The 18,334-nt window shown below is 33.1% G+C and overlaps 1 protein-coding gene across 3 annotated transcripts in view; it reads right to left on the bottom strand.

Annotated features, from left to right (window-relative positions):
* Positions 1 to 18,002, bottom strand: part of LOC118186504 (uncharacterized) — a 443,057-nt gene extending 425,055 nt beyond the window's left edge. For all 3 annotated transcript variants that reach the window (XM_085816787.1, XM_085816788.1, XM_085816789.1), the window contains exon 1: positions 17,664 to 18,002. In XM_085816787.1, the coding sequence (XP_085672913.1) occupies positions 17,664 to 17,868 (205 nt within the window). In that variant the 5' untranslated portion in view covers positions 17,869 to 18,002. The remainder of the gene's footprint in view (positions 1 to 17,663) is intronic.
* Positions 18,003 to 18,334: the final 332 nt, after the last annotated feature.

The raw sequence follows: 18,334 nt of genomic DNA, 5'->3' as shown, positions 1-18,334 counted from the left end.
ACTCCAGATGTAGTCACTGAACCACCCACCTGTCTTGCAATTTTAGCATAGGAAAGACCACTTACTCGTAACACGAGACTCGTTAATGGTTACTCGTAACGAGAAGGAATTGCCTTCAGATGATGAAGAGGTAAACACCACGCCAGAAGTACTACAACCCAAAATTTTTCGATCAGTCTACGGAAATTAATTTTACGAAATTCAGCCACAGTCTAATAAGTGTTTTCTTGAAATATTTTAATTTATTTTTGAAAAACATCTATTTTGTATTTAGGGTCAATATTTAAGGTGGTAAAACTTGTAGCTTTATTCCAAATACTAGTAGTATAATTAACAAAATGATGTGTGATGGCTCTATTAGGGGCTTTAGAAACGTTTGTACCTATGTCATTATCAGTCAATTATAAGGCTGAGAGAAATTTTAAGTTTTAAATTCCCATGTACCTTAATAATTTACAGTAATGAAGGGAGGAAATCTAAATAGAATATTGAAATGAATTGGAGTTCAGTTCATATATATTTCACTGTAAATATTATTAAAACTTTACCAGTAATCCAAAGGAGTGACCATTTGAAACCGAAGTTTATCAACAATACGTAAGAAGAATTTTTTTCACAATAATTAATTCAAATTTCTTACCCACCAACTCAGAAGCTGAATAAAACATGCATATTTATTTCTTTAATCTTTTAATTTTTCCCTGTCTAAATATTTTCATGTTCTATTTAAACTAGAATCTTTCTTTTTACATGCATATAAAACAAGGAAACTTAATTCTTTTTTAATTACTTACTAAAACGCTTGAAGAGACAAACTATAAGTATTCTCTCCCTTGAGAATTTACCAAAATTTGAAGAGAATTGATTATGAAAGAACATATGCTTTTACTCTACGTGATCTAGTCTGGAGGAGTTATGAACGATAATCAATCACTTCGCAATCAATCATGTTCCACGAGACGGTAAAATAATTATCGAGTTTCCGAGAGTTCGTGACATTTTCTCTTAGTGTTAGAAGTCTGGAAGAGATTATTGCACTATACCTGGTTTCAAATCACGTTGATTCAATCGACTGAAAACGAATAAAAAATTATTGCAATATACTGCACACTGTTTGCAGCAAGAGGCATTTTTAGCAATAAATATAATTTAAGTAGAATGTGTGCGTTAAGGCTAATTTGTGAACTAAATTATATTTTATGACCTGCAAAATTTCTGTATATAATTGTAAGTGATAAAAATTAAACATAAAAATAAAACAATATGTGATCCCTTGATAGAAACAACAGAAATAGTCGTTTCTCAAAATCACTTCTTAGTGTGTTACATATTATTGCGAAACAACATGGTACAAGTTATCAGACGTTGTCTTCAAAACTAGAATGGCATTTTATTTATATCCAGGACCTATTTTTTGTTTCCTAAATAAATAGTCCAATGACAGCAAATCATTGAAAACGTTTGAAGCTCTTAAGCGATAGATATAATACTGTCTGAACGAGGTGTATCCCTAACTTTCAATTTAAAATCTTTGTTTGTCAGATATATGGAACATAACAGCATATCAAAGGTTGTAAGGACATTAGGTTATTTTGATATTAGATATTTACATCTCTCCAAACTGAACTTTCATATGCATGGAAAAATTCCCCAAATGGATAGCGATACACGAAGCAACACATTTAGGCACTCAGTCAATGAGACTACGGATGGTGTCCTGAGGAATTGCTCTCCATTCCCTGTCAACCATTTGCCACTGTTCGTCATCTGAAAACGGCAATCACAGGGTCTGCAAACGGCGTCTAATCACATCCCAAATGTGTTCGATTGGCGAGAGATCAGGAGAGAACGGTGGCCAGCGAAGCATCTGTACACCTTGCAGAGCACGGTGGTTGATACGAGTAAGGTGTGGTCGGGCGTTATCCTGCTGATAACGAGCAGCAGCTGCCACCGCTTGTCGGCAGATGCGTCGATCCACGCGTTCTGACGTCACTGTGGCTGCGCCGGCACCCCCCGAACTTGCCATATTTCCTTTCGTCGCCACAGCCGGTGCATTGTTGACGCGTCCAGGTATGTGTCAGCTAAGATCTGTCGTGTGAACCAACCTACCCTTCCTTTTTCATATGATCACCATACCACTCGTAGAATCGTCTATCTGCTGAAACTACCTCCATTGATGACGGCCTGGCATTTATCTGCTATTACACTCGTCCTCCGAGACAAGAACAAATTTTCCATGATGATTTCCATAGCAGAAAATACTACACGAAAACTGAACATTCTGCAGGTTCATTTCCTAGATCTTCTTCAAAATGCACTGGAGAGCTGCGCATTTCATATCATTCTCATAACTCGGTGACATGCATCTACCCTGAAATTCGCATTATTTTAGAGTCACTTCTTCTTGGTATCGCATTTTCAACTGCAGGTAGTGTATTTCTTCATAACTACGATTTGCATATATTCTGAATTGGAAAATTGAACTTTTGTATAGAATTAAGACATTGCATAAAATTGTATAGAATAAGACATTGTATAGAACTAAGACATTGAACTTTGTATAGAATTAAGGCATTAAGGCATTGTTAAGATTTTGTATAGAAGCCAAGAAAAAGAGGACAGTAAAGCTTAACATTTTGGAACATAATATAATTGTTACAAGTGTACTAGATAATTCTATTATCGTTGAATATATCACTAGCAAATCTGCTAAAAATGTAAATAAATTCGCTCAATAAATAAGCCGTATAACTTATATAAACTGATGGCCACCCAAATTGCAACACCAAGCAAGACAAGAGATATCACAACAAAATTTATTTAGTAGATAACATGTTGACCAAGCATCAAATGATTAAATTTATAGACTTCTGTGAAGTGTGGTTCCTTCCAGAATCAGTATCCAGAGTAGCCGCCATTGTTGAAGATCACCGCTGCCACAAGCCTCGGCATCGATACAAAGAGATTTTGGATGTGTTCTTGGAGTACAGCAGACCAAGCAGCTTCCACATGTTGCCAACGTTTGATCTCGTGTGGCAGCTTGGGATGTAATCTGGGTCAATCGTTCAGCAACCATGGACCACATGTTTTCTATCGGCAAAAGATCCGGAGAGCGAACCGGCCAGGAAAGCAATTTATTCTGGCGATTGACAAAGAACCCTTGTACATTACGTGCCAAGTGTGGTCGTGCATTATCCTGTTGAAATATGGCTGTGGGCAAGCCTTGAAGATAAGGAAGGACAACTGGCTCCAACACCTCGGAGATGTAGCGCTGTCTGTTTAAAGTACCGGCAGTGCGTATTAAAGGAGTGCGAGAGTGATATCCAATTCCGCGCCATTAAATAATACCCGGTGCAGGACCAGTGTAGCGGTGCATAACGCAGCTCTTCAGCATCCTCTCTCCACGGTGTCTCCAGACTTGAAACCGACCATCGTGGTGTTGCAGACAGAAAAGTGACTCGTCATTAAAGACAATTTCATTCTATTCTGCCGTCCACATCCGTCTTTCATCGCACCATTGGCGGAGATATCTGTGGTTCTGCGTCAAGGGTAGTCGAAGCAATGCACGTCTTGCGGACAGACGACTCTGCTGTAAACGACGTCGAATGGTACGCACAGACACTGGATGATGCGTTACAGACTGAATGTGCTGTGCTGTGGTTCGTGATGTGACTGAGCGATCCGTCACTGCCATGCACACAATGTTCCTGTCATCACGTGAAGTGATACACTGAGGTGGATGCGATCGAACACGTCGGTCTGTCGTACCCTCCTGCATCTAATGGTCACATATCTGCATTACAGTGTTTTGGTTTCGTCCAACACGACTACCGATTTTCTGAAAGATAATCGACATTCTCGGTAGGCCACTAACCTTCCTCTGTCGAACTCGGATACTTGATTAAATGATAATCGCTGTTTACTAGGAGGCATATTTGATCTTTTTTTTTTTTTTTTTTTTTTTTTTAAACCATAAGAAAAACACAATTGCCGAACTTGAAATCGTCGAAAATTACAAGCCTTAAATAGCTCTTTGAAGTGGCACCACAGGCGCGCGTGATGTGCGTCTGAATCATTTGCATATCTCACCATCGCTAATGCGTGTTGTAAATTTCATGTTATTTGCATGCTTCCTTTAGGGTGTTGCATTTACGGTGCCCAGCAGTGTACTTCAAAGACAAAAATTCTGAAACAAATGCTGAAAATATATTTACACAATGTCAAGAAATGTACCGTAAATATTACATAGCTTGTAGAGACATTAGGTATATTTTGGAAGCAGGAGAAGTGAAAAATGAGCAACGCCTTCGCCGGGAATCGAACCACGGACCTCTGGAATACGCGCCCAGCGTGCAGACCAGGCTAAGAAGACAGGCTAAGAAGGCATGAAAAATGCCTTATAAGCTAAGATGAAAATCGCTTAGCTGAAGAGTTTACCAGCTGTAAGCCTTCTTGAAGTTTCAAGTAAATTTCAAACGTTGCCCCTCACCTTGAAACTGTTTCTGAGCATTCTTGATTTTAATCGTTGATTATTCTCATCAGTTTACCAATAAAAGTGTGCATTTAATGCTTTATAAATTTTCTGATAACTTCTGTAAAACTAATTCTATTTCAAGTGTTTGTTCCAATAAAAACCTATTATATTTGAGTAATATTCAGATACCCATAATCTGTGCTATTTCAGTGCGTACTAAATAATCAGTAATGGAAATTTTCTGTTGCTTTATATAATATATGCAAATATATGAAAATAATGAAATTACGGTTACTTCAGATGCGTTGTTATGATTGGTGTAGTCATGCACATTTAACAGCCAAACTTACTGGATATTTCAAGCATTAAAATAATCTCAAATGTTAGCAAACATCAAAATAAACAAATCTCCATTTTTCTGAATAATATTTACCTAAGAATGTTCTCTGTGTTACTTATTTAATTTTAAAAGTTTTTGATTTGTTAATCATTTTCACTCCCTAAATTTTTAATTAATCTTTTAACATTCTGTTTATCAGCATAAAATATTGTTTCTAGCATTCTAAGTGATCTAATTTTATTCCGTCTTGTAAAATTCAATTGTGAAAACTTTTGATTCGAAATATTTCGATTCATCATATATCATACAATTAAAACAATATGGTAGCAATTTCACTTGCAGAATTCCGGCCTTAAGTAATTTTAAAAAGAATTGTTTGGGATTAAGGAAAAGTTCTAAAACACATTTGAAATTTAGATTTTAAAAATTCATAAATAAGTTTGAAATTTAGATTTTGAAAGTTTATAAATAAGTTTAAACTTTAAATTTTGAGAAAATCTATTCATTTCGGAGGCTATCACATACAGATCGGAGGATTTCCAGGGCGATCAGACTTCTGAAAGAGGTCATTCTTCTTCAAAAGGGAAAACGTTTAGCCAGAAGTTAGTCTCTCTTCTATGCAGGGGTTCAACCCTCCTTAGAATAAAGTGTGATCGTAGAATTTAATTAAAAATTTATCCCAAAATAGCGATGCTTCCAAATAGAAATGCCTCATTTGTTGCCTTGTATTACTTTTAAAGAAATCAAATAACGAAGAATCTTCATGAATGTGTGTATGCTTCTCATACTATGAGGAAAAAAGACTGTAGTTATAGCCTGCAAAATTTAACAATGTAGTCTTCCACCCGCACATGTGCACCTGAAAGCAAGAAAATTGAATTTCGAATTTGTTTTAGTATCTATTTCATATTTTAGAAAATTTAATGAATTTTTGATTAACAAATTCAAAGATCTGAAAGCGAGCAATGGTAACATTGTACAAAATAACATATGCTGGTATGCTACTTTAAAAATTTTTGTTGTTGAATTGTATATGAAGGAAGTACGAAAAGAACGATACTTAATAATTAAGCTAAAAGGGCAGACAAAAAATGGGTTAACAGGAGTGAGTTCAACAGACTGCGAGCACAGGGAGATCGTTAAAATCCTTAACACACGCTTTTGGGCAACCGTTAAAATCTAAAGCCTTTCAGTTTTAATCGATGTGTAATTTCTTTGTTAAATACATGAATAAAGTAACGTGTGAAACGTTTCCTGAGAAATGAGTAATATATTTTCTTAAAAGTTACAAATAAACAGATTCATGTTCATGAACACTGGTCACTTCTCAACACATTTGATTGGAATACCAATTTTCTTATTACGGAAGCAGATTGAACTTACAGTGCCATTTTCTATTTTATAATTACATATGATCCGGAAAGATTTCATTTATGCGGAAAGGAACAAAGTTTAAATAATTTTGCCATCCTACTGAAAATCAACATTTTTAAAATTAAAGATAAACAGAATGGGCGTAATGAATCATATTTTGTCTTGTAAACCTCCAGTTACTACTTCTAAACAGAAAGAAGACTCTTAACGAATGCCTGCAAAAGGTATCTACTGTTCCTAATGTTTCTGAAGTTAATTCGTTGGCACAAAAGAAAAATCCACCGATGCAGAAATCACTTGAAAAATCTTTAAAATGTATCAACAATAAAAGAAATAATAAATCAATATTTACAACTTAAAACAGCTAAAAAGCAATATGTTTACTATTCTTCTAAGGCATGTAACTAAACTCAGAACAATCTGTAGAACCTTTATGAAAACTATTAAGCAGACGAGATATGGAAATTCATTGTGAAAACTAAAGAATCATGAGTTTATTTGAATGATTGCAACAAAAAAGGTCTATTGCTATTGAAAACGAAGAGAAAAAAGTATAAGCCTGGTCTCGCCAATGCAAACTAAGTTTCAGTAGGGGGTATATTTTTGACGTAGGATCCTCTTACAGAGGGAAAATTCAAAATAAGAAGAGTAGGGGGAAACGTGTTAAACCGGCACTACTCGTGTTGAGTCTGTGAGACGCAGGCAAATGCTTTTTTATTATTTCAGAAAGATGGCAGCATCTGTACTACTCATATTCCATCTACTTGCCTATCTTTAGTACATTATTTAGCACGTGCATTGCCAACAAAGTCGATTCTATCAGGAGAGAGTTATATCATCGTATTAATTGTCTTGGGTTTGTGAGACCCAACCCATTCAAATATGCAAGTTTTTTCGAAATTTCATTTTATTTTATTTTTCTAAATTCCTTTCTTGTAAAAAACAGGTCATGAGAATACAAAAATTTATTTTGTTGATCTACTTTAGGATTTTAGTGTCATAAATATGCTTAACTGAAAGAAGATAAAGTTGTTTTTATTTTAAAATGATGCGAGCGCAATATATCTGATGTAAAGTATAATGGGTCTCACAGACCCAACCCGTGCATTTACAGCATTTTTTCCCACCGCGCACTCACGGTTAAAACACTTCTGAAGGTATTATCAATAGAAAGTTTTACGTCCATTATATATACGGAAGAAATACTACACTTTTCTCACAGTGATTTTCAGAAATTATGAAACTTCGTCAAGATATACAACAATTTTGAAAAGTATCATTGCATTCCTTGAAAAATTTAAAACTGATACAAACATTGCATATATACTTTTTCAACTTATTCCTATGAAGTCTCCTGACATTTCATATAAGCACTATTCTGCCTTTGGCCTCTTGAAAACAGTTCTTTCTAAGCTCAAACCCACCCCGATTGGCGGACTCTGGAAAGGATTGGAAGAGGAAAGGAAATCAATACTCTTGTAAATTTTACAAAAAGCTCTTCTACCAATGAAATCACGATCCAGGCTATCAGATCAAAAACAGGCTATCAGATCGAACTTTTGAAAAAATACTCTTTACATTTTAAACAATAATTACACAGCCCCAAAGTTGTTCTAAAATTGTATAAGCACCTTCTGTATCCGATTCTCCTCTTTTCTCACTATATATAAGTGAATAAACTTCTTGTAAACTTGTTATGGCAAGTATGTTATCTTTCACTTTTCTTTTTCTTTCTCATTTTGTCATACCGTTCTTCGAATTTGATGGAAATTATTCATCCTAATCTAAAGACAATAATTCCAGGGGTAGGGACAACAATTCCAGTCGCTTTGATGTACAATACACGTCGGCTTCTCTAGCTGTCCAAAAGCCCACCAGCAGCCGAACGGAGGAGTTTTGTTCAATTTATTTTATCGTTCAAATTGCTGAAGTAAGAAATTTTGCTCACATATTCGAATGCGTCTGCAAAATGCCTCTTACGTGTAAGTTAGCTTTCTAACGCCTGCAAACTTCCAATATAATTAGGAAATTTCCAGAAGATTTATGAATTTTTGAAATAGAGAGTTTGGGAGAAACTTTTGATGAGAGCCTATAGAAGGAAACATGCCCTAGACGTTATTAAAATAAGAACTTCGAATTCCTCTCTCCTTCTTCCTTTACTCCTCGTTATTACTGGCAAGGATCTCTCCATAAATAGGCCTATCATAATATATTTTGCTCAAACTCGGATAGGTTTTCCTCAAAGTGGAACAAGTTTGAGAAAATACTCAAAACAGAAAATAAAACCTACTAGGATAAGTACCTATGATTGAAACCCCTAAAAATAAAGAAGTTGATAACAAAATGTGTTAAAAGTAAGGTTATTTTTAATAATTGAACATGCCTTACTATTAAGAAGTAATAAGCATTTATTACTTTGTTTCAGAGAGCTTTTTTTTTTTAATTCATCAATTAGATGAGCAATCGACTGACTTAAAGCTGAGATAGTGACTAGCAACATGAAATGCAAAAGTTGCTTCTTCAGCTGCTAATAAGAATTCTTTGTCACTAAAATCGGCGTCTTCAAAATATGATAATGTATTTGGAGAAGGTCCTTTCTCTGTTTCTCAGCTTCCTTATTTTTACCACATTTCAAGTAATTTGTAATGGTCGCAGCCCCGCAAGAGCTACAAAATGTTCTAGAAAGCACGGTTTCCATTTCATATATGATCACAAACGTTCTTCAAAAAACGATTATTTTTTCTTAATTCCATCAGTAAACTCCCACTTTTATTTTGATATTTCGGAGATTAAATTAATTTAATGTATAGCGCAAAATAATCGCAAATATCAAATTGCAATTTGACCTCAACTAAGATAGGATATATGCAACAATGATATGGACAATGTAGTAAGTTCCAATGTTGGGAAATTATAACTGAAACAAAATATCTAAAAACTGAAACAAATAATATCTGGATCTCATAAGCTAGAATGTTATAAATTACTGAAAAACTAGCTGGTTTAAAAAAATAGAGTACCTAAATTCATCGGGCCACATACTATAATTTTCGGGGGAAACATCTAGACAACATTAAATGTACTTAGATCTAAATACAAAATATTGAGACTGGCAACAGTAAGTGTGAGAGAAGGGATTCGGCACTTTTAAATTTTATAAAATAACCAGGACAAAATGCCAAACTGGCCAGGATGCTGGAACCATCTTATCAAACCAGGACGGTCCCGGTTAAAGCGAGAAGTCTGGTAAGCCTATTTATAATGTATATCTGACGACAATTTACAGCTCGCATCAGCGAGATCTTCCGTTGAAATTTTCTTGGCAAACTCTCTGCTTTTTTTTTCCTGTGAATAATGTAACTTATTGCCTAAACTCTATCTCCATTTTCAGATGTTTATCCTTCCAGCCTTCACCTTACCCAATACGCTCCCAGCGAAACCTCAATCCGAATTTTTAAAACAACGCTTAATTTTTTGTTGATGCTTTTAAGTGTTTTGCAAGTATTATGTGTTACATTTAACAAAGTTGTTAACAAAATTTATGATATGGATATTCAGATGGATACTTAGGATAATTAGATTTAGGATATTAAATAATGAAACTCGTGCTCCTATGTTATGATAGGATTTCGATTATTTATTTATCCTCAATAACGATGCGCATAAATATATACAAAATATAAATTGCGTATTTCTGTAAATATGAATCGCAAATTGAAATAATATAAAATGTAATAATAGAGTAAATTTTACTATTACAACTTATATTTTTATCTATTATCCTTATTACTTAAATTTTGTTATTATCATTTATAAAATTTTAATGACTGACTACTTAATAAGGTTATAGATAACATTTTTATTTTAACACTGAATTCTTAAATATAATTACTAAAAAAAATAAATCTGTCCTTCTGAAAGAAACTCTGATGATTTGGTGAGTTTAATTAATTTTAATTAACCATTCTATATACAGAAAACTGTCGTTGTAAATGCTTTTCAAAATTTTCTATCTTTGAAAATTATTCTCTCTTTCAATGAAATAAATGGGAAGAATGTATATTATCAATATTTCATATTTTCTGCTCTTCGCTGTTTTAAAAAATTGAATCCAGTATTTTTATGCTTTCTAAAACTAAGCGTATCAAGAAAAACATCTAAACGATGGAAGTCCATTAATTTTTCAGATGGAGAAACTTTATCCTTAAAAGCAAAGGCATAGAAAACGACTTTTCTGCTCTCTTCATCGTTTACCCTTTCTAAAGCAATGGAAACTCTTTTCGTTCAAAAGGAATAGTAGTAACTTAAGTACTTCTAAAGACAAGAATATGGTTTTCTTTTGAATAAATAAATCAGCATTACGATAAAGGATTTAAAAATATATAATAATGATGTAAATTCATTAAGTACTTTCTTGTACTTATTTGTTCATGTTTTCTCTATTTTTATTGATTCTTACAGTTTACTAAATTGGCAAAGTGAGCTAAAATATTAATTTTGTGAATGAAGAGAAAAGAATTCTGCTTATAAATTTAATCATGTATTTGAAGAATAGATTCGAACTGTAAATAAAGATAAAAACTTTAAAGGAAATAATGCCAAACTTAATGAAAAAAATTCAGATTAAAATAATCTGAAAACTTTAAAATTTTATATTTTGGAGCGTTGTTTTATTTACACACACATACATGCTTCAAGAGCCGTTTCGAGAGCATTTGGGCTAAAAATATTTAAAAACAGATATCTTTAAAATTTCCGATAGATAGTCTCACGAACTGAGGATAAAAAATGTTTTATTCCGTACAATGTTGCCACTTCTCGCTTTGAAATTGTTGAGTTTTTCAGTTGAAAATTCGTTAAAGTTTTACAAAATATAAAATAGGTAATAAAAGACATTCGAACTCAAAATTCTGGCTTCCAGATGCCCATAATCGAGCGGAGGACTATTTTATACAGATTGTGATGGCTCTAGGTATAGTTGTTTTTTCACAATGCGAGTATCATGCGTACATTCAAGCAGATTCTTCATTATTTAATATCTTTAAATATAATAAAATAAAATGTCGTTTCGAGACTAATAGCCCTTTTGGGCTAACGTGTCTTTTGCCTAATTTGAAAAAAACGAAAATCTGAATCTGGATAAAAACTATTATTTTTTTAGCCTCAATTCCCTACCACACAGGCCTGCCATTTGATATTCCGTCTTTAGCCATTTGCTAGCCGCCGTTGAGATAAACCAAGTTTCGAGCTAGCTTCGTTAAGCCAAACTTATGTAGACTCCGGCTGCAATTATTTTAATTTGTGAATTCACCTTTATGTTATTTTACCAACCGCATGTGGCGTAGATGTGATTATACGCCCAAATGATGATTTCTGTTTGAATTCAAGTTGAATAATAATTTTTTTTTTAAATCTTTAAAACCTTTGTAGGACGTGCGTACAGTTACCGAGCGATAACTCACTTGTTAGTCTAATAACATCTGAAGAACTTGAAATTAAAATTACACAACCAGAAGACTATAATTATGAGTTTATCACTTTATGCTTATAATAAAATTACACTATTAGAAAGCAAAAATAAGTATATTAAGATACACACAGCACTATATAAGAATTGTGTAGTTTAAAGACTTATTACAGGAAGAAATAGTATGTACTCCTTAATATTTAACAAACTACTTGGCAAAAAGCTAATTACTATAAAAATAATAAAGCATTGTTATAGCAAAAATAAATTAGTGTTTATAGTATTTCTTTTAAATTAAACTGATTAGAAAACAGGAACTTAAGAATATTCGAAATCCTTTTTCAATTATTTCGTTAGTATTGGTTCATCCGAAACGTTCTGCGGTTTTTGATGATAATGTTACGAGTTTTGTATTCAGCTAGATATTTTTAGTATAATTGTATTTAGACTTGTTTTATTTCCCTGTGCAATACAGCACGAGATATATTTTAAGAGAAACCTACGCCGGAAAATTAAAAATACAAGAGCACGTGCATTTAACATTGAATAAAAGTTTAGCTCTGTAATTGATATTTAATTCTAATAAATGTAATTGACTACTATGTTAGCTGTAACCGCTATTCTACTCTTTCTGCTTTCCAGAAATTGTTAAAGCTGTCTCGCGCTGCCGATTTAAAAAGCTATAAAAAGCCAGAGAGAGAGCATCTCAGTTCAGTTGTTTACTTAGCTGTTGTTGCTGATTGTAGCGAATTCGAGGTGAGATCGGATTAGCTTTCTCTGCACTTGCTTAATGTTTTAGTAGTTTAAAATATAGGTACCGATTATATTGCGTGATATTGCGATATTGTACGAATATCTTTGTTATATTTCTTCTGATAAGAATAATTTTATTAACTTTATATCGAACTTGTGCATTCAATCTATTACGAACCGTACGCGCGCAACAACAAGTACAAATGACGCAGTATAAAACTTCCATTGAGTCATAAAAGTTCCATTTTTTCAATGACTTTCTGCCAACTCTCAAGCAGCTGAAAAGTTTCGGTTTTAAAAACATCATTATATTTCTCATGCGTGCTGTTTGACAGTCTCCAAGTAAGTGAACTCCAGGTCATTCACAGAATTTTAAGGTAATATGAAGAGATAAAAATCTTAGAGAGCAAGGTCTAGTAAATATGAACGGTATACCAAACATCCCAGTCCATATTCAATAAGTTTTTCTCTGCCATTCATCGAAATGGGGGGCCAAGAGTTGTCACAATGAAAGGCACCTTGAAGAAAACATTTAGTCAGTTCTCGGAAATTTGTTTCGATTTCTGTTTTTAAAACTGTCACTTGAGAATAGTGATTTTCTGAATTATAGTCTTACTTAATAGCAAAAGTTCGTAGCATACAGTTCCTTTGTAGCCCCATTATACAAAGGCAATACCTTTTTTGTATACAGCCCCCTACTCGATGTTACTGAAAGAGGTTCTTTTGGCTTACCTCATGGTCTTTTTCGTGTCTATTGTATATTATCCATTCTCCATTCTCATCTTCAGTAATGGAGCCGTTTCAAAAACATATCTTCTTTATTTTTTTAACAAAAAATCACGTGACAAATTTCGAGCAAGCATATTCTGTTGTGTTAAAGTATGGTGTACCAATACATCGTAACAATTTGCATAACTAATCTTTTTTAAAGTATCATATACTGCACTTTTTGGAATATTTATTTTTTCTCATAAATCCTGGATTGTTTATAAATTATGGTCACCCAAAGCGGAGATCCTCTTCAAGCCTCAAACTCCTCATACCACCTTAACTACGTCATCAAAAACAGCACTTCCTCATATAGAACAAAACTTTTGGGAGCAGTCCGATTAGTATTTTGTTTTATTAAAATAAAAGAACATAATCAGATAGAAACGAACTTTTGGGTTCTCTATTCTTAGCATTATATTGAAACAAAAATTATGCAGTTGCAGCACGAAAGGCTGTATTTAAACACCCGCTTCAAACAAGGTGAGTCTGTATCAGCAATAACAAAATAATTAGAAGAAATCGCAGGTTGATTTGAAAAACTGCAGAACTTTTTGGGTAGAAATTTTTATTTAAAATAATTTTGCTGTTATTGTTTTTGTTGCACCTCTGAAGGGAAGGCTGTTCTGTTACAAGGCTTAAGCTTAAGCTCCAGCAACCGAGAGAAAAGAAAATTAGAGATAAATAGAAAAAACAAAACATCTGCCTCCTTGTCAAACTAAGGTTACAAAATTTAGGTTAAATACCTAAAGAAACTGAAACTAAAAAATCTAATGTGGACATTACATGACTTCCTTGTACGGCCTATTAAATTATAAACATTTTTTGCTGCACTTATTTCTTCAAATTTCATTAGAGATATATTTCTCATTCAATTAATTCAATTCCCACTTCGCGGCAAGGCGAAAATACATAGAAACTCAAAACATCTTCATTAAAAATTGTAAAATGGAAAACGTTTTACAACGCCAAATACCGTTTAAAAAAAATTTGCAATTATAATTAGAGTTTCTACGAAAAAACAAGCAATTCAGCCAATGGGCTGGAAGGCATAATTTTCGGTGCACACAGTTGAAAGTTACCTTTTGGTCCTACTGGGCAAAAAGACACTGAATTTGGTGCACCAATTGACTAATTCACTCTTCTACTGACTTTGAAACGTTAAAGAATGGCGACCTCATTAGGCGTAACGCCCCTTAAACTTTTAAATTGTTGATAATTCTACAGCTATTGCATGCAGATTAACTAAAGGCATAAAAGCCTTAACCGAAACATAACAGCAACATAATTCAATCACTTTTAAAACAAAAAAAAAACATTTTACCAACATATAAGAATAAAAAGCACAGCTGACATAGCCGGGTATGAGGGTGGATATATATATATATATATATATATATATGGTGCCGCCGATTGAGGATATCAGGGCAGTCTCACGTACCAAATTTCAACGTTATACCGCTAATTATTTTTTAGTTATGCAAGATACATTCATACACACTTTTTGTATAGACATCACGAAAAAATCACTTCTCAATCTCTTTAAAATCTATTTTACGGTCCGTGTTGGGAAAAATAGTCCTTTATTCTGTAAATACGTGTATATTTCATGCAAAAAAAATCGCTTAAATGGATTCGAAAGTGGTTGAAATGGATATTTTCGTTGAAATATGATACCCAAAATTTTTCGCAAGTACAGTACTTCCTTTGCTTCGTACGAGAAAGTGAAAACGTAAGAGTTTAGGATATGCTGTTGGTGCGTTAGAGTTTTATGCTTTTCAAAATAATTAATTTATAACTGAAATGCGAATTTTCATTGCGAAATTTTTCAAATACGTTTACATCACTATGTCGAAGCCCGCTCGTTAAGAACCTAATTTAGCTTAATCTCAAACGATTTTCCATATGCTTAAATTTCATTCATATCACACTTATCGTCATTGCTTTCAATAATTAATTGTTCAAAAATTAAACCTCAGATTTTCAAACATAAACGTGTTTAATTTCTTTATATCTTCATTTGAATTTTTGTTTTCGAGTGACTGAGGAATTTGCTGTGAAATAAAATATCAACTAAATAATTTACCTAACACTTAAGAAAGCAAATACGTTTAAAATATCCCACGAAATGACTATTTTATGGATACATCTTACTTTTTAGAATACACACTTTTACAGTATAACTCCTATTTCGAAGCTAGAATTTCTTCAAAATGCACTGCAATAATAAAGTAACGCGTCTGATGGTCTCGCCATTACCACTAACCACTTTATAACAACAAAACAGATATATTCCTACTGAAAATAACAAGATATATACGTTTCATTTTTCAAATAGTTCTTTATTTAATAACTATAAGAATAATCTAGTTTACATGCTTTAAAGTGATGAATTATTCATTACCTAAACTGGCAAAAATTTAAGTCTAGAAGTACTTTAAGACTTCGGGATTCAAAAAAACCTTTTTGGGGGACAATGATTTTAGGATATTTTTTGATATATCATTGCACTCAGTTATGGTACATAAAGTGGTTCAAGAGAAGAGTAATCAAGAAGATACGATTAGCAAATATGAATGAAAAAATTCAGTGTCTTCTCATGAGATAAACAAAATTTATTATAGACGAAATAATACTAGCTGACAAATTACGAAGTAAATACGCAGTTAAGTATTTATCCAGTGACAAGAACAAGAGGTATTCATACGCATGAGAACGTTAAAAAAAGTAAAATTTCTTGCAACTTCAAAAATATAACATTTGCACATAGAAACCTAAAACAGAGCAAATTTTATTTAATTCCACAAGCTCTAAAAGTTGTATGAAAGAATGTTTAAAAATAATAAACTAGTGGGAATTGAGAAAATTGGGGGATTTTTACGTTAAATTCAGTTCTTAAAAATATACACAACATTTATTTATACTTTCTAATCAGTTTCTCTTCAAATTTTACAATTAACAACATTATCGCAATTCATCGCTGACACACATTCTTCTTAACGCAAGCAACAACTAGGAAGCGAAAAATATCAAAATATCAAAAAAAGAAGTAAAGGAAAAGAAAAATGATATGCAAAAATAAAGACCATCAAAAAACAAAATGGACATTAGATTTTGGGAGTATGTAACCAAACGAAATGTAGCTTTGTTGCAATGGTAATTTTAGCACTGTGCTTCCTTTACTGTTTTACTAATCTAATGCAACGTAGTTCAACTACATTTTCCACTCTTTTTTTTATAACGTGGACTGTTGTTATTGCTTTCTGATATCATTTCTCTTTTGAGTGTGTGTGTTCTTTTCTGCTTTGTTGATTCCTGTCATTTTATATATTTTTTATAGAAGAGTGCTAAAGATTAATTATTATAATCTTGGTTAATGTTAATTTCGACGTTTATGCCAACAATTTAGTTTAAAAATTACACTTAGGTTTTCATTTATATGATTATGAAATTATTTTAAGAAATACAGATATCCATTTATCTACGCTTATATATAGTAGAGATATATCCAGTTATCTTTCCTTCATATTCTCGTGCATTATCAAATTTTCCTGTTATACAGGAATATGGACTAATACAATAGAAAGTATGATATGAATACTCTTAAAAACTAAAAGACAATATGTTATCAAAGCATTTACATTAATTATCTCCTTCATCACCTTTAACATAATCAGATGTTGAATAAAAGCTTTATTTTTCATATTAAGTAGTATTAGTACATCATTTTGAGAGAATTTCAGATGAGTGTATAAAACATAGGTGGTGATTACTTTACAAAACGATGAATAATAATCACGATATAGATGAAGTTATTTATATTGAATCTTAAAAAAAATATTGAACTGTAAATTTATATTAAATGTATTCAGTAATAAATCTCATTCGAGCTGTTCGCCTTGCCATAGGATGATAGGAATTGAAAGTTACAGTTCCTCAGTTTGGAAATTTTATTATTCCGAAAAAATCGGGCGAAAGAAATGACTTCAGATTTTCATTCAATATTGTAAAGTGCATTAACACCAAGTTAATATAAAATTCAAACCATGACCTTGTAGATGGTCGGCTACACTATATTTAATTTAAAATCTAAATTGACTAGCATTATAATAAAAGATTAAATTAAAGAGTATAACCCTTTTGGAACAATTCATTAAGAATTAAACGTGATTACACAGCGTGCTACTTACCCACATTCCATGACTGATAAATTAAACCTCTTAAAATAGATAATTTGTAAATCCTCTATTAAAATTAAGTTAAACAATGCAGCCAATATTAAAATTTAACAAATGAACAGCCGACATATACAATCAACATGACGTTTATGAACAGCCAATATTAAAAATTGACAAATATGCTTCCTCCGCATTTACATGATTGAGTACTTAAAATTTCAGACACATTTGCATTTCAAAACAGTTCAAATGATCATAATCATGTACAGAAGATCTTTTGCATACACTAAATGAAAAAATTTCACTTACCGTCTCTCTTTCTCCTCCACAAAGCCATTCTTAAAGCACCGGCCATCCTGAGCATCTTTCGGGCGAATGCCGTTGACTTTGGCCGCATGCTTTCGCCAGCATTACCCGCATAGGAGTTCTGAATTATTGAACCGAATATGACCAACGCCGTGACCAGCACCATAGGAGCTATCGCCCTCGTGACACACGATAGAGGATTCGACATATCGGGGGCCCTCAAGTCCCCGAAACTCCTATCCGTGACCCCTGCACGTGGTATGCATGTCTGAGAGTAAAGCAATCGACTGAAAGGGAGACAGCCCCCGACGACTAACTTCTCTCGCTGTTCCACTGAGAGATGTTCCTAAGCTCATCATCCTCCGTTGTTCGGAGGTGGCATCTTAGCATCGATCCGCTATGTGCCATCTGGCGGGACGATTCGAAACTATCCGCGATAAGGGTGACTGGGTCTGGCCTGATGGAAAATGTCAGGTAGATAAGTCTAGGAGGTCGAAAATAGCCCTGCGGAGAGAAGGAATAATTTTAAGCGTTTTCCTCTTTCTAGATTCCGATAATGACTCAGTGCAAGTAATGGGCATAAAAAAATAAAATTTGTGCACTTGATGGTTATTAGAATAAATAAATGACTGATGTTATTAACTGAACAAGAAATACGCATTCATTGCTTCTGA

Source organism: Stegodyphus dumicola, chromosome 5, assembly GCF_044657685.1.
Source record: "Stegodyphus dumicola isolate Sdum_Otavi_A_Nest chromosome 5, ASM4465768v1".
Taxonomy (NCBI): Eukaryota; Metazoa; Arthropoda; class Arachnida; order Araneae; family Eresidae; genus Stegodyphus; species Stegodyphus dumicola.
This window is presented reverse-complemented; position numbering and strand designations above follow the sequence as displayed.